The sequence below is a fragment of the Rattus norvegicus genome, chromosome 15 (assembly GCF_036323735.1).
Source record: "Rattus norvegicus strain BN/NHsdMcwi chromosome 15, GRCr8, whole genome shotgun sequence".
Taxonomy (NCBI): Eukaryota; Metazoa; Chordata; class Mammalia; order Rodentia; family Muridae; genus Rattus; species Rattus norvegicus.
In genome coordinates this window covers 34,717,788-34,732,278 of record NC_086033.1, presented here as the reverse complement: position 1 = coordinate 34,732,278, position 14,491 = coordinate 34,717,788, and the positions used below count along the sequence as shown (strand labels likewise).

The 14,491-nt window shown below is 41.2% G+C and overlaps 1 protein-coding gene across 2 annotated transcripts in view; it reads right to left on the bottom strand.

Moving 5' to 3' along the window:
- Positions 1–14,491, bottom strand: part of Rnf17 (ring finger protein 17) — a 138,211-nt gene that overhangs the window by 9,380 nt on the left and 114,340 nt on the right. Inside the window, exons 27-31 of one of the 2 annotated variants that reach the window (XM_039093305.2) lie at positions 11,420–11,583; positions 7,852–7,971; positions 6,522–6,632; positions 4,509–4,634; positions 1,847–1,903 (exon numbers count right to left, since the gene is read on the bottom strand). In XM_039093305.2, coding sequence (XP_038949233.1) covers positions 1,847–1,903; positions 4,509–4,634; positions 6,522–6,632; positions 7,852–7,971; positions 11,420–11,583 — 578 coding nt within the window. The remainder of the gene's footprint in view (positions 1–1,846; positions 1,904–4,508; positions 4,635–6,521; positions 6,633–7,851; positions 7,972–11,419; positions 11,584–14,491) is intronic. The other variant, NM_001191685.1, reaches the window with a different exon arrangement.

Below are 14,491 nucleotides of genomic sequence, written 5' to 3'. Positions count from 1 at the left end.
AGAAAAACTCTTCCGGAATCAAAACTGATGCAAAGGACAAAAAGGACAAATTGGGTTTCATTAAATTGAAAAGCTCTGGAAGCAGTGGTTGTGGGTTGGAGGAGCGAGGTTTGGAGCAATGGCTCAGTGGTTAAAGAACACTCACTGCTCTTGTAGAGGAACTGAACTTAGTTCCCAGCACCCGTGTTAGGTGACTCATAACAGCCTATGACTGCTATAGCTTTAAGGGATGTGATGTCCTCTTCTGGTCTCTGAAGACATCTACACTCTTGTGCACAAACCCACATAGGTACTCACACACATAATTAGAATAATAAAATCAGTCTGCTGTAATAAAGGGCAAGCTATAGATTGGGGCACTCAGCACTCAGGAGATTGAGGCAGGAGGACTACTATAAATTTAAGGTCAGTTTAAATTACATAGGGATGCCTAGGTTAGCCTGGGCTACTTTTCAAGGACTTGTTTTACAAAACATACCAAAAAAATGTCAACTCACATCTGAAAAGAACTTGTATATAATATATATGAAGAATTCCTACAACTAGAATAAAAAAGATAATTGAACTAAATAGTGAATTTGAATTTTTCTAAAAAACATTAAAAATATTAACCTCATGGGAAAAGTTCAACATTACTAGTCATCAAAAAAAAAAAAAAGATAAAACACAATGATAAGCTATTTGACGTGTAGCCTAAGATGGGAAAGAAAAGTCCTCACCAATGCGGAGGATACAAAGAAACCTGCACACCCTGATTTGTGGGCACAGCAGTTGACGTCACTGTGCAGTATGGTCTCAAGCTCCTTGAGGTCTCAAACCTACTGATCATCAGACTGAGCATGTTTCCTCCTGCACACCCTGAGGAAGCTTACACAAGCTGATACATAATGCTCGTGGAAAGTAGTGCCCACAGTCACACTGTCCCTCAGCAGGCAAGTGAATGGAGCCTTTGCTTGATATTGAACAGAATCCAGTACTGCTACAAATTACATGCACAAGTACTGGCAACAGACTGAGAGGGCTGGTGAGATGGCTAAGCCCATACACGTGCTTATCTACAGACTTGATGGCCTGAATTTAATCCCTAGGACCCAGATGGGGAAGGACCTAATTGACTCCCTCAAGATGTCCTGTGACCTCCTCATGTGGGATATGGTATGTGCATACCTCCTCCCAATAAATAAATATAATAAAAATAAGAACTATTATTTTTAAAAAGAAAGAAAAAGGTGAAGGGAAAAGGAGGACAAAGGAGCAGGCTGTTTGACTTCCCTGAGTAGGAAGACGCACAGACTGAGTGTTTACCAAACACGGAGGTTGGGAGGATGGAAAATGACGTTTTCCTTTCTTTTTAGCCTGCTCTTGATTTAGTGGCATTAGCTGCACAACTCACTGAGTACTGAGTCCAATGAATTACACGAATTTATAGTATGTAAATAGTAGCTCGATAGAGAGGACATGAGAAGGAAATGATTCTAGATTTTCACCTTTTAAAGTATTCTTTTAATGAAAAGATGTGGCTGGGCATGTGGCACCACCTTTAATAGCAGCACTTGGAAGGCAGAGATAGGTAGATTTTGGTGAATTTGAGGCTTTCTGGTCTACATAGTTTCTTAGTGAGACCCTGTCTCCCATTTGTTCTTAATTTACTTTTTAGTCAATATGTGTGGTGAGCAAGTGCAGAGGGTGGGCATGTGTGACAGTCAGAAGACAACTCCTGAGAGCCAGGCCTCTCCTTCTGTCACCTGGTTCTGGGTATTAAACTCGGGTGTCTGCTTGGCCATGAATCTGAATCAGATCCTTTCCCCTGATGAAAGGCTTTAAAAATATCTGAGTTGTAACTTACCTCAAATCTTATTTTCCAGTTTTCATCTTCGTACTTTTTATTCTGACCTCTTGGTTTCTAAAATAATATAATATTATTCATCACTAAAAAGCTGCTTTTATCTACTAATGAAATACTGCTTTAAGGCACGTATGTACATACTGGCATTCACATAGCTTTTCAGATTAACACAGGAATATCTATTATTTACATATTCTATTTATATTCCAATTCCAAGAATCTAATTTTTTCTGAACATTTCAGTGGTGATTTCCTACCCTCCTCCTTAGTTCTAATTAAAGCAGAACCCAGAGGGAGAGCTAAACAATCTTTATAAGCACTTTTCATGAACACCCCTATGCTGTAAGGAAACAGTTGCAGTGAGGGTTATAGGCACAAAGTGACATCACAGCTTTTCTGTGACAAGACATGGTTGTCCTGTTAGTTACGTTTTGAGATAGGGTCTCACTGTGTGCACTCTGTAGCACTGACCTTGCTATTTAACTAGGCCGGCCTCAGAGAGTCCCACCCCGCGGTGCTGTCTGCACCACACTGGCTCCCCACCGCTTCACTAAGGCAGTGCTGTAAATGAACCTTGGCCGTGAAGCAGGACAAGTTCCCTACCACTCACCTTACACCCAGCACAGAAAGCTTTTATGTTGACATGAAACTCAGTATTTTCTTGCAATCTGCTGTTTTCTCAAATAATGTATTAATAATACTAAAACCCCACTGAAGGCTGATGAAAGGACTCAGTCAGTAAAGGTGCTTGCTGCCAAGCTTGATGCCCTGAGTTTGATCCCCGAAACCCACATGATGGAAGGAAAGTACCAGCTCTTGAGAGTTGTTCTCTGACCTCCACACATGTGCTTCAGCATCCATAGGTGTACACACATACACCCAAAATAAATAAAATGCAACTTAAAAGTTAAAAAGGAAAGGAAAAAACAAGCCTAACAATTAAACCGTGACTCTTGACAAACAATCTTGTGATATGTCATTGTGCACAGATCTGAAGTTTTTAGCAGCTTGAAGTATGAAATACCAAAACCAATGAAGGCAAAATCACCAAGCCTGGGAAGATGGCTCAGTTGGTAAGGTGCTGGCCCTCAGGTTTAGGCCTAAAGTTTAATCCTGAGAAGTCATATAAAATTCCAGGTGTGGTGTGTGTACCTGTAACCCACTGGCAAAGTGGAGGTGGTCTGGTCTGCCAGCCTTGTCTATTTGTTGAGCTCCAGGCCAGCAGAGAGAGGACACTAGTCCTCTGCTCCCCACACCATGTGTACACGCAACCTTCCCACCCCAGGCTACTGGAACAAGCTTTCCTAAGGCAAACTCAGTGTGGGGATCTAAATGCCCCACGGGAATGTAAATAAGTTACAAAGGTTCCATATCCCTTATATTGGACACCAGAACAAATCCGATTTTTTGTTTAGATTTGGGGTTATTTATGCCAATATTGGTCAAGCATTGCTAAACTGAATAATTTGAAATGCTGTAAGATCTGAATGTTAGGTGACTCTGGCAGCACAGGCCTGTTAAAGCTTATAAAAGGTTGTGGTAGAGGATTCCAGGGTGCAAAGCCAGCCTACAGAGTGGGCTGAAGGCTAGCATGGCCAGACCCTATCTCAGAAGCAGAGGTGCTCAGGTAGGGCTCAGTGGCAGCATTCTGCCTAGCATGCATAAGACAAGACTGTAGGTTCTATCTCCGGGGCTTAAAAATAAGTAAGAGGCCAGAGATATGGCTCAGCTGTCAAAAGCACTTGCTTTGTTGGTAGAAGACCTGGGTTCAAATCCTAACATCTGTAACTGCAGTCCCAGGAGATCTCACACCCTCTTTCTGATGCCACTGGGATACTAGGCATGCATGTTGTCCACAACTACATGTGGAGACAAGACATTCATACCATAAAACAAAAATTAAAACAATAAAACATTTAAAATCAAGACAACACTCCTACTTATTTTCTGAGTTAGAGTCTTATGCAGCACAGGCTGACTTTAAATTTATCAGGCAGTTTAAGGATGACCTGGATCTTCTAATAACACCATTTCTACCTGTAGATGCCGGAGTTACAGGCATGCTCCATCATGCTCAGCTAAAACTTGAATGCTAGTTCTCAGTATCTTTTGGCATTCGAAACATCTTCAATTTTAGATAATAATATTTTGAATTTTGGGTTTAGGGACATTATCTTGTAATACATGGCTTCTAGTTCAAGTCAAAAGACATTTTAAGTGGGGACAGAGCCTTTTACGGGCATAAAATTTTATACAGATTTTATACAGTGTACCTCATGTTCAAACTCAACAACACTAGCTAACATAATCTTTATGTCTGACTAGTGTAGAAGGCAGAGAAACAATAATAGAAGTTTATGTAAATGAAATGTTTTCAGGACACATAACGCACGATAATTCTTTTTCAAAAAAGAATCGAGAAATTCTTGACTTAGACACCACCCCCCCCCAATAGGTCAGGTCAGGTAGGTAGGTCACATTCCAGACCTGCAGAATGTGGTGGCATCTGCCTGTGATCCCAGAAGCCTGAGGGATTTAAGGAGGAACAAGGATTAGGATTTTAAGGCTGACTTGAGCTACAGGAGACAAGCAACAGACAGAGTGTGACATTTTAATTAGAATCAACTAAAGTGTACATTATATAGGAAAACAGTTCACTTACTTCTTTAAATATCTCCTCAGTATGTTCAAAAATACAGTATTTATGATAGGCCATAAAATAAGAAAGTGACATCCCATCAAAATAGAGATGGACAGACAACTTCCCCCATGGATGGTCAGGTAATTCCTATCAAATTCAATAATGAAGACAGTTACTGCAAACACTTTACTTGGTGCCTAAGATTTTATAGTCAGCAAATACGAAACTGGGTTTCTGACAGCAGCACAGTTACACAGCTTGAGTAGTGACTCACTGCAAAGAACCTTCTCCTCATATTTTGCAGACTATGAAGCAGTAACGCATACTTATGTAAAACATACTTGACTTATGTAAAACATACTTGCGTATCTGTGTCGGATTTCCTAGTTACTTACTAGAAACTACAGATGGGTCATCCTTAGATGATACTAATTTATACTAAGAGCAGGTTAAGAGGGGATGAAATGAATTTTAACTAAAAATCTCCAAAATGGCAGGAGCCAGAAGAAATCAATGTTCTCAAAAGGGAGATCATGATGATGCTTTAGTACGGACGACACGGTCCACACACAGTGACCGTGCACGGGCATGTCCGCAGCTGGTTATGCTGACTTCATCTTTGGTAATCCCCTCCTCATTTCTATTTCCACTTTTCTCCAAATGCAGATCCTCATGGAGGAAGGCGAAATGGTTTTGGGTAGCTCCATCTGCGTCTGTTTCCTACCGACAGTCATGAAGGAGCCAGGAGTAAATACTAGAATATATTTTGTGTCAGATCCTGTGTGGCAGTGTTGGCTAGGGCCTCACAACCACATCTCTGCCACCCCTTCCAAACACTGCCACTTACACGTCCGCCCTTGGTACCTTCTCCCACAACAGCATGCCCTGTCTTGCCACACCTTACATTTTTGACTGTAATGTCACCTGGTCACTGTGACAGCTGCATCTCTCCATACCAGAGTTCTATGCTGCCAAGGCCTTATCTGCCTGTATACTCTAGACGTCTCTGAGGCCACTATACCTAATCTTTTTTGTGCTTTCCACCATGGATGTGGAGGCTCCACAGGCATGGTTTTTGACTGTTTTGCTCATGCCTCAGTAGCATTCCTGAGCCTGGAGGAGCATATTTAGGCAAGGCATGGAGTCAAGTGGGCTAAGGAGCACTGAGCATTCACAGTCTGTAAAACAAGTGGTGGCTTTATTGAAGGCTACGTTGTAAAGAAAGCTACCTTGACTCTGTAAAAATTAATTTCCACCTTACATTAGGAGACTTGAGGATTCTTGGAGTAACTAGGTAAGGACTCTTACTGCCAACCTTCCAGCTTAGGTGGATACTGTGGCTCTTGAATACAGAAATATTTTCCTAATTATTTTCTTCTCTCCTGCCGCCAGGCCTCCACCAGTTGTGGGCTAGCCTTATTACTTCACCGCTCAGCTTTTTATGTCATAGGGCCACTCTTGTATTCTACTCAGCATTCCTCCCCTTTCTAGCAACCTCTATCCTTCTTCCAGACTATTTCCTGAGCTGTCCCAGGATGCCTCTGCTTCCTTCTCAGGACTGTCACGTCAATTCTTTCCCCTGCCGTCCGTCCTGCTGTGTTTGCCTTCCCATCAGTCTCCCGGCTCACTCATGCTGTTTGCAGTATGGATGGTTTGCTTCACTAACTAGGGAAGGACTCTGAGGCTAGGGACTGTGACATGCTCTGCTAGGGCTGTCTGCACCATGCACAGTGCTGTATGACAGCTGATACCACATCAACAATGTCATACTGCCTGCATTTACGTAAGGAAGTAACTATTAGTGACAAATCTTTCAATCATCCACTTTAAAGCTTATGAAACGTCTCAGCAACTTGTTCAAAATTAGGCTTGCTCAAAACAAGCATAGGAACCAAAATAGCAATGTCTTAGATGTTAACAAATAACTTATATTTACATGTGAACATCATATATAACATGGCCTGTCATAAAAATAGTCTTCAAATTACTTCGTGGCAAACAGTCTCACCCAACTATGTTTTAAAGTCCACTTACCATAATGTGAATGTCCACCTCTCTCTTGGAAAGCAGCTCCTGAAGCAGCTCTATGGCATCTGGCTGCCAGACATTCCCAACCTGTGTGTAGTGAACACACACACACACACACTTCCATAACGTGTGACCAAGGAAGAATAAAGTAAGACACAAAGAGGTAGCCATAAGCAGGGAGCTCTTGGTAGCAGAACTAAACACATGAGCATCACGGGCGGTCAGCAAAAACCATCTGTAAAGTGTCCTATTTGGGGGCTGCAGAGATGGTTCGTACCTGTGAGCTCTTCCTCCTCTTTCAGAGTACTGGAATTTGGTTCCCAGCATACATGTTGGACAGCCTACAGCTACCTGTAACTGTAGCTCCAGGACATGGACTCCCCTTCTGAACTGTGTGGGTATTCATACTTATGTAAACACCCACACACCAACATGCATATATTAGAAAAAGACAAGACATCCTTTTTAAAACTCCTATTTGTCTGAGTTTCTCCATATTGTACTCAACATCTTATGCTTTCAAAGCATAAACTAAGGTGGGGGATGCAGCTTAGCTGGTAGAGTGCTTGCCTAGCACACATGAGGTCCTGGATATATATATATACACACACATGTATATATATATACACACACACACACACACACACACACACATATATATATATATATATGAATGATATGAATAAGCTGGTTACTCACAGGTTTTATACACTATAATATAATTTTGTAGTCTTCCTCATTAAAAGTCTGGAACTGTCTTTTACTTGTAAGTATTTTTAAATTTTGTATTGGGGGGTGGAGAAAAACCTCAGTGGTTAAGAACACTTACTGTTATTCTAGAGGATCTGGGTTGGTTCCCAGCATACACATGGTGTCTAACACTTGTCTCTAACTCCATCTACACGGTAGCTAAGGAGCATCTATAACTCCAGTTCAGGGACTCTAGACTCCATCTCTGGCCTCTGTGAGCACTACATGCACATGGTATAGTTACACATATGCAGGCGAAACACTCAGCTCAGACCCATTAAAAACAAAAACAAAAGCAAACCCTTAGCCAGGTATGGTGACGCATCTCTTTAATCCCAGTGCTTGGGAGGTATAAGCAGGAGAATCTCCATGAATTTGAGGTCAGCCTGGTCTACAGAGTGAGTTCCATGACACCCAAGGCTATACAGTGAGACCCTGCCTTTAGAAAGATACAGAATAACCGCCCCCCACCACCAAAAACTTAAGAGAAAAATTTGTATCACATTTGAAGGGGACTTAATTAATGCTCTAATTTCTAAAATATAAGACAATATTTAAAATTACTCACAAACTACTATGTGCTCACCGGTAAAGTCTGATAGAGCTGACAGGGAATACAAAACTGGGGTGTGTCGGGATACAGCAGAATGGGATAGAGATGGCACTGTGGGATCTTCTCCGTGAACCCGTGGTCTAAGTACTGTACCTACAACAGACCGAGCAAAGTCTTGGTTAAAATGCATTACTAAGGGCTGGATGATAAAGGGGATTTCCTAGTTTTAAAAAGTTTTTTACTTGGTGGTGGTGGCGGCGGCGGTGGTGGCGGCGGGGGCAGGTGGGCTATGGATGACCACTGAAGAGCACTGGCTGCTCTTCCAAGCCTAGCACCCACGTGACGGCTCACAACCTGTCTGTGACTCTGGCTTCAGGGGATCTGACACTATCTTCTGGCTCTGCTGCATACACATGGTGCACAGACCACATGCAGGCAAAACACCCGTACAACACCCGCTCTTTCTTCCTCCCTCCAAGACTGAAGACCTGAGTTTGATCCCTGGTGTGCATATAAATGTGAAAGGAAAGAATTGACTCCCCAAACCGTCCTGACTCCGACATGTGTGGCAGGAAGCATCCTGCCCCACACACCCACTAATGATAAACATTTTAAAGCTGAACCGAGTCTTCAGGTGGCTCTAAGTGCAGCAGCAGCAGGACTGCCACAAGTTCAAGAACAACCTGAGTTACATACCAGCCATGGCTCACTAGCAAGATCCTGTCTCAAACAACAAACAAGTGAGCACAAAGGAGCAGAAAGGCAAGGGCCTGTGCCTATAATCTCAGCTCTCAGGAGGCAGAGGCAGGAAGGTTTGGACCTCAAGGCCTGTTATGCTACACAGTCTGAAAAAGACAAAACAAGTTGAAAGGTTGCACCCAACGGCAGGGCATCCTAGCACTCAGGAACTGAGGTAGGTGGATCACTATGAGTTAGAGGCCAGCCTGGTCTACACATTTAGTTCCAGACCAGCCAGACCTGCATATTGAGACCATGCCTTGTAAAAGAGGGAAAGGAAGATCCCACACACATATTCTGGAAAGATAACTATTAAGATTTGATTATTTTCAACAAAAAGGAAAATATATATTCTCTGATTTCAGAGAATGAAATTTCATTGTTAAAAGAAGTGTTCATACAGGTAGCCTGTAAGTCAAACATTTTAATTATTATTTTTAAAACTTGGGTATTAAAGGTTGGTAAGATGACTTGGCAGGTTAAAGTGCTTGCTGAGTAAACCTGACATCTGAGTTCAATCCCTGAAACCATGTAAAGACGGAAGGAGAGACCTGACTCCACAGAGCTTTCCTCTGACTTCCACATGCAGACAGCAGTGCACATGAGACCACACAAGTACTACACTAAACAGGGCTGGAGAGACAGCTCAGCAGGTAAGCACATGCTCTTGCAGCAGCTCTGAGTTAAGATTCCCAGCACCCACACCAAGCAGCTCACAGCTGCCACCTGTAATCCCAGCTCCTGGGGATCTGGCTCTGCAAACACGTGCACTCACTTGCACATGTCCACACACAAACACGTGTATAATTTAAAATGTAAGTTTAAAACCCAAACCAAAACAATTGAGTATTAAATTCCTCAGCTAGCTTTCTTTTGAAATGCTTTACTTTTGATAATTCAATTGTTAAACTATCTTAAAAATAAGAAGTAGTAATAAGATTTCTCGCTTGCTTGTTTTTTGAGACACAATCTCTCTGTGTAGCTGAAGAAAAATAATGTCTGTCCAAATGTTTTTCAGTGTGGTAATGTGTTCAGGATGCAGAAGAAACTTGTAGCAAGGGCTGGAGAAATGGCTCAGCGGTTAAGAGCACCCGACTGCTCTTCCAGAGGTCGTGAGTTCAATTCCCAGCAACCACATGGTGGCTCAAAACCATCTATAATGAGATCTGGTGTGTCTGAAGACAGCTACAGTGTACTCACATATAAAAAATAAATAAATCTTAAAAAAAAACTTGTAGCAAAATTGACGTTATAAAGTAAACTGGAGAAAATATTAAGTTATACAAAGTTGGATTTTAGCTAAGGAAGTGCTGCCTCCAAAATGACTGGATGATAAACTGTTCACTAGCCAGGCTTGTTAGAAACTCTAGGAAAGAAAATTCTGTACCACAATTGAAGTTTAGGGTTCCGTTCAGCTAATGTTTGTTTACCAACACTGACCTCCAATTAGGCTCCATTCCCTATGAAAGAGACAGCTGTGATTTGCAAGTGGCCATTAGGCCTACCCCAATATCAAAGAACACGCCTTTGCAGGCCAGCTCAAAGGGTTAGCACAGGGTCAAAATCTCTACCACTAAGTCCCCTGTGCCTTTATCAGGAAAAGCGTAATTCTGCCAGGTGGGCAAGATGACCCTGGATAACAAGTACGGAAAAGAACAACACTGGTGTATATACTTAGAAGTAATTCTGACACTATCCTTGTTGTGTAAATCTTGTAACTGCCCGAGTGACCAGACTTTCAGTCTCCTGTCTCTGTTTAAATTGTTCCAAGAGTACAATTATTATTGGAGCTGGGACCTGAATGAGATGTAAGAACAGCAGATGTGGAATGCATAAGCTGAAAATGAATGTAAGCCAGTAGAAATCTGTTCACAGCTGGCTCCTCTTTGAGCATTAGCTAGAACCAATTGTGCACCACTATTAAAGAGTTCTTCCCTTATTAATCACTAAGTTCTTGGAGTGATGTCTCACTGGAAAAGCACAGTAATTCTACAGAATCCATAAATATAAAAGAAGCTGAAACATGAGCTATGTAATAATTATCATGTACTATCATCAAACAAGGTAAATTTCTGTCCAAAAATGAAATATGTTTTTAATATTTCATCACTTAGTAAGATGGTATGTTTATACCTATGTTTTATATTTTAATTTTTCATACATGAAGCTATTTTTTAAAAGGTTTATTTATTTTATGTATGTGAGTTCACTGTTGCTGTCTTCAGACACACCAGAAAAGGACATCAGATCTCATTACAGATGGTTATGAGCCACTAGGTGGTTGCTGGGAATTGAACTCAGGACCTCTGGAAGAGCAGATGAGTCATCTCTCCAGCCCACATGAAGCTATCTTTAAAGAGTCTGAAAGAAATGCAGATACTATCTCACTGCTTTGTAAGGTAAGCTAACTCATAACTTGGAAAGATAGGTCTTAAGCAAATCTGTGAAGAAGCTAAAACATTAAGTTGTTTCATTTAGCATGTGTGCACACAGGGCTACCTACCAGTTACAACTAAGTGATATGATATGTCCATTAGGCATGAGTGGCCACATCCCACCTGAAGCCATTTCTTCATTATTTACTTTCCAATCTATTTGAAACCAAAGGCTAGGTGTAGTGGTGCAGGTCTATAATCCTGGCACTTGGAGGCTCAGATGGGAGAATACCAAATGGTGTGGATGGCATACATACTGAAACCACGTCTCAAATCAAAATCCCAAACAGAACAAAAACACCAAGTGCAACAGAAGAAAATAAAAAAATTGTTACAAATAACAGTGTAACATATTTATCTTCCTAAGTTCACCAAGAGGTGTTTTAATCTAATTTCCTACCATGCATTCCTCTAGTGATTAGACTCACCCGGATGGTGCCTCCCACAACCTCCATGACTTTGCCGCGGTACCACAAAGTATCAGATCCTCTCACTGCACAGGGTTCTCCCTTTTTCCAGAAATATGGCTCCAAAAGGCCAAGGCACTTTAAATTACTTTGAATTTCATCCATCATTTTTATGAGCTCAAACTCTGTAGAATTTATTGAAAATATAAAACATTTAGGAAAATGTTATTATTATGCTTTACCAACAATCTATTAGCTTCAGAATGTAGGCAGTACAAAGAATTACGATCAGCTCCCAGCAGAGGCTGTAAACATCTGATGTAGGCAGCACTTGCTGCCTGGTTTTAAGTTTTACTGTCAGGTGTGGTGTACACCTTTATCTCAGCATGTGGGAGGCAGAGGCAGGTGGATCTCTGTGAGGTTGAGGTTCACAGAGCAAGTACTAGGACAATGTAGGTGACACAGAGAAACCTTGTCCCAAAAAGCAAAACAATTTTTTTTACTAATAGCATTTGAATAATTTATCTTTGTTATTCTGAATATACTATTACCCTAAGCACTCTTTTCAATTAAACACATACCAAATAGCTTAACCAGAAAGAACTAAGGGTTTGCAGTGTCAGTTTGACAACACAGAGAAGTATAGCACAAGTCATATATTAAGTCTATGTTTAGGTAGAGATAATACTGAAGATATGTTAAAATTCTAACTTTTCTTGGTGTGAATACATGGGTGAAGGTGCATGTGGAGGCCAGGAGACAACCATAAATGCCATTCAGTGGTCTACCTTTTTAAAATTATTTATTTTATGTATATGGGTACACTGTAGCTGTCTTCAGACACACCAGAAGAGAGAATCAGATCCCATTACAGATGGCTGTGAGCCACCATGTGGTTGCTGAGAATTGAACTCAGGACAAAACAAACAGGGCTCTTAATCAAGGAGCCATATCTCCAGCCAGGTCTACCTTTTTCTTACTGAGACTGGTTCTCACTCTACTGAACTAGCTATAGATTGGATTGACTGACCAGCAAACCCCAAAGATCCATTTGTCACTGTCTCATGTCACCATGCCAACTTTCAAAAATAAATGTATTTTCTGAGAGAGAGAGAGAGAGAGAGAGAGAGAGAGAGAGAGAGAGAGAGAGAGAGAGAGAGAAAGAAAGTACAAGAGCACACATGCATGTTGAATGCAGAATGCTTTCCCATATGAGTGCTTGGGGAGTATGACACTGATGTCCAGATTCTCTTAATTGTTTCTTTACCTCATTTTCAGAGATACTGATCTCTTACTGAACCTGGAATTCATTGTTTTAGCTAACTAAACAGGGCTAGCTAGTGAATCCCTAGAATCTTCCTATCTGTGTTCCCCAGCTTTGGGGGTTACAGACATGTGCTTCTACCCAGGTTTTATTTGAGTCTAGAGATCAGAGTTCAGCAAGCTCTTTACCCACTGAGCCTTCTTTTCGACCTCACACTTGGTTTTTTAAGTGGATTCTGGAGGTGGAACTGAGGTTCATATGCTGTCTGGCAAGTACTTTCCTGACTGAACTATCCCCTGAGCCCCATCTCTATTTTTCTTCTACTACAAATTGCTCCATTATTTCCACAGAATCTATATGCTCCCATAACTGATTCCAATGAAGGCAAGCTGTGGGGCGATTATCAGTCTTGCTTCTTTAGTTTCCCTGTCTTAAGTAGGTGTATAAACCTGAGTTTGTTCTCTGTAAATTGTGTATGCCAGCATCTACCCACATTATCTGTACCCAAGAAAACTGGATGGGATACCAACTCATGACAGCCAAACAGTTCTAGTAATGATTAAACATGTCAAATAAAGGTTCTAGATTAGTTGTTTTTATTCTAGGTCTGAAGTATTCACAGGTTTTGCTTCTCAAACTAAAAAAACTGCATTTAGGTGCTTAACATATTGGGGGGAAATGCCAGTATATTCATAGCTACTAAAATCATCTGGTGTCCCCCTAAGGAGCTGCTGAGCCTAAGACTGTGAGGGGTAGAGTCACATGAGTGAATTAGAGATCACTTCAGAAAGCACACACTGCATGTGCATACAAACCCGGGTAGCCTTAAGAAGGTTCCAAATCTTCTCAAAGGTCCCTCAACTTTCAGGTGTTTGCTGTGATTTCTTATTTTAACAAATTCAAGCTTTTATTTTTCATAGAGAACCTCCAAATGCACTGATTTATGACTGTTCTTTTTGCTCTGTGATTATTTAAAAAAAATGCAATCACTTCCACACTGGAACATGTGTCATTCAAGGAGACTTGATCCATGTTCCTGAGTCATGGTCACTCCCAGACTGCTCAGAATAACTTATTTTTTTCATACCCATTGGAGCTAATGCTGTGTTTTGTACTGACAGATGGGACATAGAACAGCATACTACACAATATATATTAAAGAGGGAAAAGACTATATTAAGATTAAGAGGAATATACAGAGAGAATAAGCAAAGGTTAGAGAAATCCATTTATCTATGAACTATATATTTTTTTTAAATATAAAGGTTTTATGTTTTTATTCTTTCCACCTCCCTCTTGGATCCAACTCCTCCTGTGTCCCCAATCTGTGCCACCAATGCATGACCTCATTTATACAACTATGTGTATGCATGGCTATCCATCTTGGGGTAGGACCTTGTGAGAATTTCCTCCATCCATGTCTGTTTCCGCTGGTGTGGTCTCTGCACATTTTGTGCAGGTAACCAGGCTGTTGAGAGTAGAACTAGGATTTTTGGTAAAGGCAGCCTTACCTAGCAGTGGAAAGTGAAGCTCAGCAAGCAAGTGGGCTAGGCCAAAATTATTGAACCTTTACAAAAGTGAAGCCAAATGTCTTCTTCACAGCTTTCTAAAATTCAGTTATGGGGTTATTTAAGACTCATGTGACATATAAAACTTTAAGGCCAGGTTGAGTAGTACATTCCTGTAATCAGTCCTACCAGTAAGAAGCAGTCCCAGGAGATTCAAAAGGCCAGCCTGGACCACGTAGTGAAATGCTGTCTCAAAACATTAAAAAGAAAAAAGGAAAAAGAAAGAGGTCCCTGCTCGCCCTAATGAAATATAAAAACAGG